At 42.1% G+C, this 10,241-nt stretch overlaps 1 protein-coding gene across 1 annotated transcript in view; it reads left to right on the forward strand.

Moving 5' to 3' along the window:
• Positions 1 to 10,241, forward strand: part of LOC111651848 (striatin-like) — a gene marked incomplete at its 5' end in the record, with an annotated part of 23,028 nt that overhangs the window by 1,828 nt on the left and 10,959 nt on the right. Inside the window, 5 exons of the mRNA XM_023401908.2 lie at positions 31 to 115; positions 1,616 to 1,786; positions 1,918 to 2,053; positions 3,220 to 3,382; positions 8,574 to 8,687. Of these exons, the coding sequence (XP_023257676.1) occupies positions 31 to 115; positions 1,616 to 1,786; positions 1,918 to 2,053; positions 3,220 to 3,382; positions 8,574 to 8,687 (669 nt within the window). The remainder of the gene's footprint in view (positions 1 to 30; positions 116 to 1,615; positions 1,787 to 1,917; positions 2,054 to 3,219; positions 3,383 to 8,573; positions 8,688 to 10,241) is intronic.

The following is a 10,241-nucleotide window of genomic DNA, read 5'->3' on the forward strand; positions in this document are numbered from 1 at the left end:
CCTCTCTCTCTCTCTCTCTCTCTCTCTCAGATGAGGGGAACGACAGTGAGGTTCCCAGTCCTCCAAACAGCAGCCATCAGCTCAGCTGGAAACAAGGACGCCAGCTGCTCAGACAGTGAGTTCATACACACTCACACACACACACACACACACACACACACACACATACACACAAAAGTGTCTGTGGCTTAAAACTAGATAAAAGTCAATGTTGACCTTCTGTCAGACAAACACACTGACACATGATCATACAGGATGTGATGTCATCAACAGGCGACCAATGAAACATTACCATGATTAATATCACAGATCTTTCTGGTTTGAGAATTGATGGAAACATTTGTGATGATGTAAGAACACAATGCAAGAACATGTAGAACATGTAGAACGTAGACATTTTGTTTCCAGGTCGTCCGTCCGTCTCGTTCTCTTGAACACGATGTCTCAGTAACACAGCAAATCTGACAGCGTTCACACACATGGTTCATATTCTCTCTGACTCTGGATAAACAGGAAGTGACCTGGAACTGTCTGAGCGGAGGAGGGATACGAGCACGAGGAGGCGGCTCTAGTTCTACAAGTGTTTAAGTCATTATTGTGTCTGTGACGACGAACAGAACATGTGTGCAGCTCATGTGTTTGTTTTCTGAATGTGTGTGTGTGTGTGTGTGTGTGTGTGTGTGTGTGTGTGTGTGGTGACAGTGAATGGAGGATTGTGTTGAGGCATCGAGGCCTCCTGCGATCGGAGAGGCTGGTACAGAGGGAGGGGGGAGGCTGACCTTCCCCTCTCTCTCTCTCTCTCTCTCTCTGTGTGAACAAACACACTAGATGTTATTCAGAATAAACCTCGGTCCACTGAGGATAAAACCTCTGGATAAAACGCTGCGTTCAGGTTCATCGGGGTCGCAGGGTGAAGGTACGGTACAGAGACTAACAGGCTTCTTCTGATCCTCTGGATATTTTACACAAAAGGAGAATTTTGTAAATTTTAAAAACGTTTTGCTCAAGGACGTCGTAGACAGCAGTTGTGAGGTTGAATCGTTTCAGCCAAAAGCTTGTGTGAGGTCGTGACGATACAAACAGTTCAGATTCTAACGTTTCTGACAGAAAACCATGAAGAATAGTCGATTCAATCTGCAGCTCATCCAGCAAAGCCAGAGTTTCATGCATTTTGTTTAGACTCACACTGAGTCTGAACTTGGTGGCATCGCCCTTTAAGAAGCGGCTCCATTGATATAAGTATGTTGTTGTGCAGCTGGGCGGGTACAGAGAGGCACCGCCGCTGCAGGAACACACAAACAAAAGGAAGAGGAAAGGTCACGACCTGAGCGCGGGTCACATGTCTCCAGTCAAAGTCTAGGAAATGAAGCTTTAAGCTAAATTAGCATGTGTGAGAACGACAGTTATCCAGTAAAAGGAAGAGATATAAAGAAATACTGTAATGATCTGTGAACGGTTCCTCCCTGGTCTTCCTCCGTACTGTGTTCACTTTTGTACATGTGCTAATGTCATGTAATTGTCACTACACTGATAGAAGGGAAAACTCATTTCCCTACAACACAGCTGATGATTGGTTGTTGCTCTCACTGACCCCGCCTCCTGTGCCCCCCCCCAGGTACCTGCAGGAGGTGGGATACACAGACACCATCCTGGATGTGAAGTCTCAGCGGGTGAGAGCGCTGCTCGGTCTGACCGGAGACTCCGCAGAGAAACCTTCAGAGAAGAAAACCGAGCCAATGGTGAACGGCACCGAACCGTCCTCGCTGAAGGACAGCGGCGTGGTCAGGTAGGACGTGACGGACTGAAGGACTGATGACCACACGAACAAACTGAACTCATATTATTCTTAAAAATAAAGCTTTCACCACCAGACTCACCTGTTCTCGTCTCTTCTTCCTGTTTCCTGTTTCCTGTCAGTAAACCCGACACGTCCGACTCGGCCACCGTGTTGGAGGCCTTCAAGTTCATAGAGAGCGCCGCCGCAGAGTTCAGCGACGAGGAGGAGGAGGAGGACAGCGAAGGGAGGGACAAGACCATCCTGGACCTGGCTGCAGTAAGACGAGACACGTTAACACACACACACACACCACACACACACACACACACACACACACACGCTGCGGGTTAGTTAAAGCTGCTGCTGTTAAAGTTTTGACCACTAGGGGCAGAAAAACACTGAATCCAACATATTATCACCTGATCAGCTGACATGTAGCAAACAGCTGCTCATATACACAACCAGCAGGTGAGATAATAATAATAAGCTTTATTTATATAGCACCTTTCATAACAGTTACAAAGAGCTTTACAAGACAAAAAACTGAGGATGAATGATAAAAAAAAAAAAAAAAAGATTTAAAAACAATTTAAAGGTTTTACAACATTAGAGGGAGAAAAATACGACACTGAGTTTAGTAAAAAATTAGATAAAACTGTCTAAAATGATTAAATTAATTGATAAGAAACAGGATGATGACTGAATATAAAAATAGATTTAAGACGTTAGAAGTAGATTCAGACCCTGAGCTATAAGAATATGTCACTCTTAGTCTTCAGGTGAGAACAGAGCTCCGGCTGAGGACGACAGGTTGTGGCTGCACATGAGGTGTCAGTAGATCTGAAATGTGAGTCCACATCCTTAAAAGTTATCTATAAAATCTTAAAATCAGTTCTAAAATTTAGCGGAAGCCAGTGAAGAGACGCTAAAATGGGAGTGATGTGCTCTCCTCTTCTGGCTTTGGTTCTGGTTAACGTGGTTTGTCTGCCAGGTCGTGTGCTGTGGGTTCATCAGCCAAACGGCTGTAAACACAGAAACAATGAGCTGAAAGACAGTAAAATGGTCCTTAGATCGGAGGGGGCTGCAGGGCTGGTGACGACTTGTCACGATAAGGAACATCTGTCACATTACAGATCATCATTTGATCCATTGTTGAACTAAAATTTTGAACAAAACATAGAAACATAGAAAATCTTCCGTTCTTCTATTAAACTAGAAATGAGGTGTTAATAAAGAGACAGTCAAGATGAATCAGAGACTTTGTTTTTGTTATTTTCATGATGTAAAGTCTTGATAAAATGTTTCTGACCCTCAGCAGACCAAACTACAAACACAGGTTTTGCCCTCAGATCCTGGGTGAGAGTTGAAGCTTGGTCCCTCTTATATATTATGGTTTTGTGTCGGAGCCGCAGAGTCTTCCTCATTTTCTAACTTTTCAACAGATGGTGAAGAAAAAACAGTCATCGACACCGTCTTCTACGACCTCTGACCTCAGTGACGACCCCGACACAGAGGAGGCCCTGAAGGGTTTTGATTTCCTGGCCAGTCCAGACGAGCTGGACGGATCACCTGAGTCCAGGAGCGGCGAGGACAGCGGAGAGTGGGGTAAGACGGGGAGGGAGGGGGCACTTCGCATCATGAGTCTCACAGCTACTGATTGAAATTCACTGGGTGATAATGTTACTGATGGATGAAGATATTTGACAGGAAGACGTTTTCTGTACTTTGTGACCTCACTGTGAAGAGCTGCCGTAACTTCAGACTCATGAGCTGCGACAGATTTGTCTGCTGACACAAACCAGTTGTGACTGAGGAACAGACTGTGGAGTTCATGCAGGACAAATATATGATGAACGTATACAACACACAGCAAACACGTTGTAGCCTGAAGGAGCGACACATTGATCAGTCTCAGGGAGGTTTTAACTGCAGACTGACTCATGTGAGGCAGTTTGATCCAACTGGGAACAGATGGTGCACGTAACCTGACCCATTTGTAATAATATATTCATCAACTCTTTCTAAATAATTTTAAAATTAAAAAAGTAGGAGGACCTAATATAGTGCCTTGTGGAACTCTGCCTCAGGAGAAAACTGGTTTCTTTTCCTGGTTTTGCTTCTTCTAGTTCCACTAACTACAACTTGAAATACTCTTTATTCAACTGCTGACCATGTTCTAAAGCCTGACACCAGTTTTTCAATAGATTTCCAGACAGACATTTTGTTTCAGTTCATTTCTGACCACTATGAAAATCAGCAAATGGGGTTTGAATCTTTCTGCAGATAAATTATCCATAAGCCTTTATTTTGTTAAAGTCTCATTATAATCAAAGAAGAGATTGTTTTAAATACTTATGCCACTAAATAGTAGTGAAATGCACAGACTGAATACTAGGGCTGAGTATTAGTGCTGGTGCCGACAACAAAACCCTTTTACGAAAAAAAGCCAATATTTTCAGGTAACATTTAATTTGAAGTTCCAGTATTTAGCATTAAGTCTCAAGGTCACGAATAAACTCAGAACCAGTTTGATCCAGAACCAGAACTAGTTTTTTACATTCAGTACTCAACCGGTACACACTATAAAGTATTCAACATTATAACTTACATTAAAAACACCCTCAGTTGATTCTCTCTCTGGTCGTTGGACTGAAGTCATACTGCAGCAGATAAATGTAATATTTCAAATGTGTTCAAAAAGATCTAAATTGTTTTTCTCTCTTTTCTTTCATTTGAAAAATCCCATTGGCCACTTGAAATTTCAAAAGGCCGCCATTTTTACCCGTTTTACCCATTGGATGATTTAGAGGTGAATCCTGTGTTTTTGACTTTGAAGACGTTAAAATTCATAATTCTTAATGTCAATTTAATATTATTTTAAGTCATTGAAATTATTTCTATGCTGACGAGGTTTTTGGTTTCCGTCCCTCACTGTTATATTTCAGCAGGACTTTTCATTTGTAAAATGTAGGTAAACGGTTTCATTTTTTACAGTGAATTAAATGATGTTAAAATGTTTGACACCTGGATCATTCACATGGGAAAATTGTCTGTTAATTTATAACAAAAAATAACATTCACTTGCCAGAAATGTCAGCCATCTTGGAGATGGAGGCCATCTTGAATTTTTGAGGGGAGGATTTGTGCCAAGTTTAGCACTTGATTTCTCCTGAAACATGCTAAACTCTGCCAGGTAAGATTTACACAGCTTGTAGTCAGTGGACAAAAAACGTGAAAAACCACTGGTAGAGACGTCAGGTCGTCATGGAGACGAGTTGTTGTTGATGACGTTCAGATCAGATCAGAGAGAAATCTGTGACTGAAAGTAAAATCAATAACAATGGAAGCCGCTCCGAAACCAACACATTTCCTCTCTATTTATAAAACTCTCTTTACAAAATAAAGTTCCCAGCTGGTGACCCGGCTGCCCCCGCACTTTACACAACACCCCCCCCCTTTTTTTTTTTCTACTGTTACTTAGCAACACGTTCAGTGTCATTTGGCGACGACAAAAAGCTTCCCCACGCAGCTCGTGATTCAACACTTCACAGTCCAGATAGTTGTAAAGGAGTGCTGACTCAGTTCAGCAGGGCTCAACACACACACACACACACACACACACACACACACACACACAGTTTTATCAAGGACATAAAGAATTCAGATTTTTTATTTTTATTTCCTTCATTTTGAAAACAGATGAAACGTTGCTCTGGTCAGCTGTTGTTCCTCCTCACCTCCCTCACAGACAGAGATAATGAAGCAGCTGAGCACAAACACACGTGTGTGTGTGTGTGTGTTTGTGCGTGCGTGCGTGCGTGCGTGCGTGCTCGCTCCTCTGTTATGAAACACATTTTTTATTTCTGACTCCGAAGCTTTTTCTTCTTGAACCCTCGACTCGACGCTTCTCTCGCCCAGGGCCGCTGGAGGGATGATGAGATCCTCTCTCTCTCAGCTCGCCGTCATCATGGCGGCCATCATTGCTGCGCACCCTTCCCTCCCCCTCCGTGGTTTCTGCATGTTTCTCATCTTTGGACCAGGACTCTGACCATCTGCACACACGTTTCTTTTTTTTTTTTGGAAGCTTTTATTTTTACCTGAAGTGTCCTGAGGTGGGAGCTGACTCAGCACATTAAAACCTTTCAGCTGACCTAAAAGCAGAAAATCTTGTATCTCCAGTTTTCATTTTAATTACACTGATGAGGACCACGATTAGAATGAAGGATGTTGGTCCTGGTCAGACCAGTTCTGCACCTGGAGCAAGTTGCACCAGCTGTTCAAAGGTTCACACTTAGTTGTTTGTGTGTGAAGATTCATGAATCTCTAAATTCAAACAGTTCGACCTGCACAGATATGACATATTTACATACTAATTACCAATGTAATTATAATGTAATGTGCTACATAACGCTTTAAGGTGCTATTTGTAAGTTTTGCGATCGCTACAAAGCTAACGTCAGCATAACTAGCTGTTTACTGACCAGTCTAGAAGAGCTCAGCATCACACTTCATTCCTTTACTCATCAACAGCTGTTTCCATTTCTATAACTTCTTCTCCTGTCCCGAAGTTAGCATGCTAACCAGCTAGCCCAGGCCTGGTTGGCCCATTTTGTCATTTTCTGACATCGAGTAGCGTCCAGTCTGCCCTGAAGACGTAGCTACTCAGAAGACGTATTATAACCTCTTGTTTGACTATGATGACTGACTGAAGCTCTTGGGACCAAGAATAAAGTAAACAGCTGTTAAGGCTAACATTAGCTATGTAGCAATAGTAAAACTTGCTAATAGCTCCTTGAAACTATAAAAAGTAGACCAACACTTCAAGTCTCCAAAATCCCACAAGAGAATATAACATGATCAACTTACAGTTGTACATAAAACTCACAACAGCAAAGATTTTCATTACTTATGTCCTGAACAATAATGAGCTACTTTGAAAGAGCTAATTGTAACTTTTGCTATTGCTACATAGCTAACATTAGCATTAGCACGTGTTTACTCACATTGAGAGTTCAGCATCAAACTTCATTCATTTACTCACCAACAGTTGTTTCCATTACTATCACTTCTTTTCTTCTACCAAAGTTAGCATGCTAACCAGCTAGCCCAGTCGGCCCATCTCGTCACTTTCCGACACCGAGTCACTGCAGCTTCTGTCCTGAAGACGTAGCCGCTCAGAGGAGTGGCTCGTCACAGCATCTTCCCTCATGAGAGTCCTGATCGTCTCTGTGAAAGTCGTTTGTGTGACTGTGTGAGGAGTTTGTGATTCTTTGTGAGGACGCGCCGCCGTCCTGCATCAACGTCTCATTAACATTAACACTTCACTTCCAGAGCTGCAGACAGGCAGATTCCAGCTCTTATTCTCCATCTGTGTCTTAAAGACTTCAGTGCTTCATGTTTGTTTGACATTACAAGAGACTCTCTCTGATCCCGCTGTGTCCATGTGTCCTCTCGTTTCCCTATTCGTCCGACTGGAGTCAAAAGAACTCCTACATGCTTTACATTGCTCTTTATATGGTACGTGTTAGCAGGGTACACTGAACTAATGTCGTAGCAATGTTTACATTACTCACAGTGAAGCTTTTATTTGTTAGACTGAGAGTTTCAGTCTTTTGTCTTTTATTTTGTAGTTTTGGCTGTAGTTTGACTGAGGTTAAAGACGAGTGTTAAACTTTTTCCTGCTGTCAGTCTGAGGTTAGCCTAGCTTAGCTTTAGAGCCGAAATGATCAGTATTCATTGATTGGTCGATCTTCAAAGAATAATCTGCAAGTATTTTTTTATAATCAAGTAATCATTTAAGTTGTGAATGAATGACAAAACTTCTCTGTTTTCTATCAGAGTAACTGGATATCTTTAGTTTTAGTGTCTGTCAGTCAGACAGAGACAGATATTTGAGGACGTCACCTCAGACTCGTGTCCCTTCGTAGACGTCATAGATCTCAAAGGCCGACCCAAAATGACACGGTCTGGTCTGCGGAGGATTTCCTTTGCGTCAGATCGTTGCGTTGCAAAAGCGTGGCTCCTGTTGCCTAGCAACCTGGACAACACGTAACGTTTGTTTTAAGGGCCTCATTTTGAACAGTTGTACTGTTAGCTGTTTGACTGAAACACTTACAGTTAACAGTGTAATCCTCAGGCTCTCTGTCAGTGTTGTTTACTTTCATTACCGGGGCGCAATGCATGTTGGGATATGTTGGACCACTAAGGATCTACCTGTTGCAGCCTTCATAGTCCACTGTCCACAGGGACATTGAAGTGGCTCCACTGTGGCTCCTGAACACAGACGGCTGATGTTGGAGGACTGTGGAGGAAACAGCTGCTCTGACTCTGAGCTCACTGTTGAGACCTGGAACGAACAGAAACAGAAGTGTGAAGCCCACAGATTGTAGTTTTAGAGGGAGTTAATATTTTGGGACTATTTCCTGATGATCAACAGTGTATCCCTCCGCCCAGCAGCTCTGTGCAGTACATCCAGATGCAGCAGATGTCTCTGAACAGTCACACTGACACCAAACCACAGAGCTCGAGGAAGCTGCACCACATTTTTCCGACACGAAACTCCCCTTAAAATATTCAAATTTCTGTTTTTAAGTATTTGATAAAGTAAATTTCTCACATTGTCTCACTTCCAAACCAGTCGTTAAGTTTGTGCGTTAGTTGGAGTCTCTGGCCAAAACTACAGAAGAGCCAGAATCAGCTTGTAGAAAAAAAGAAGAAATATCCCTTTAAACCTCCTCCTCCTCCACCTCCTCCTCCTCCTCTTCCTCCACCTCCTCCTCCTCCTGCTGGCCTGTAGAGAAGGAAGAGCAGTCTCCTCTGGGTGAACTGGCCTGGGACGTGGACCAGGGACTGATAGCCCAGCTCAAGGAGCAGTACAGGAAGGAACGCAAGGGCAAGAAGGGGGTGAAGAGTAAGTCCTGAACCAGGCCTGTGCTTCATCCTCTCTCCTCCTCTTCTTCCTCCTTTTCTCTTTTATGTTTGGTTTTTTTTGTGTTAGTTTCTCTCTCTGCTGCTTCACCTCTCCTCTCTCTGTCGGGGGTGATGGGACACACCTCCACCTAAACCTGATCTGTCACTGAACGACCTGTCGAAGCATCGAGAGGTCAGGAAACCAATCACAAATAAAGATACAGATAAAATGATGAATCGATCAGGTGAGACTCAGTGAAAAGCTTCGTTGTGTGAGACGTTCAGCGCCGGTGGTCAGTTCTGGAATATTCAGACACGTTGTGGTTTTGCTGTGTGGAGGTGTCAGTCTGTCACAAATATAAACAACGACAGGAAACTGATCTGAAACCAGCTGATTGTCTTGTGCTGAGTCCAGATCCAGAATAATCTATTCCACTGGTTCCCAGCCTGTGGGCCGGATCCCTCTGGTGGGCCACGAAGGAACCGCAAGTGGGCCGACAAATCATTTGTAAAACAGCACAATGATGAGAAGATGTAATTATAAAAAATTATAAACATCTAAATAATGTTTTAAAAGAACTTTTAAACTTAAATAATCTTTAAAAACATTGTTTAAAGGTCGATCACTGTCGTAAGACAATGACAGGAACCTTGTTGTTGTCACATCATAGACTTGTTTTCTGACAGATCACATCCATGGCAACAACCAGAGGATGAAAATAGAAACTGGTTAGAAACAGGAAGAGTTAAAGGAAAGAGTCAGAGTCAGATGATGAATCAACAATGACAATAATATAATAATCAACTTTATTTTTATTACAACTTTCATACAATAAATGCAGCTCAAAGTGCTTCACATGAAAAGATATAAAATCAACATAAAGACATTTTAAATTATTGATGTAAAATGAAGAACATTAAAGGTGAAGAGAAGAGTTTTAATTTTTCCTTTAAAAACACTGATTTCTCCTCCGTCAAACAAAAAAGAAAAACTGGACTTCCTCTGTCTTCGGTTCAGTCCTGATTGTTTGATCTTTATCAATAAAATAATAAGTTCTCTGAGAACATTTTGTTACGGGGTCACAACATTTTACAGATTTTTAATTGGCCATGAGTTGGAAAAGGTTGGAACCGCTGTCCCGCATTGTATTATTATTATTGTTATTATTATTATTATTATTACTGTTATTATTATTATTATCATTATTATTATTGTTATTATTATTATTATTATTGTTATTACATCCTTTATTTAAACAGGTCGTCTCATCGAGACCTGTGAACAAAAATAAACCTCTTCAGTGTAAACAGAGCCACTGGACATGGATTATTCACATAAAAAAAAGTTTGACTGTAGAAACATAAACAACCTTTAAAATGTTCCAGTGAAATAAAACTTCCTGTTGACCCGGCCCACCGCTGTGACCCGGTCTCCTGCTCAGAGGTTCAGTGTTGGACGTCTCTCCCCTCGTCTCTGTCTCTGTCCTCTGTCTCTTTCTGTTTGTCTCCTCTGTCGGTGTTTAAGAGATTTGCTCTTTCATACTTTCACAAGTTT

This window comes from Seriola lalandi, unplaced genomic scaffold, assembly GCF_002814215.2.
Source record: "Seriola lalandi dorsalis isolate HSWRI2012SDOR001 ecotype SW California unplaced genomic scaffold, Sedor1 jcf7180002053827, whole genome shotgun sequence".
NCBI classification, from domain to species: Eukaryota; Metazoa; Chordata; class Actinopteri; order Carangiformes; family Carangidae; genus Seriola; species Seriola lalandi.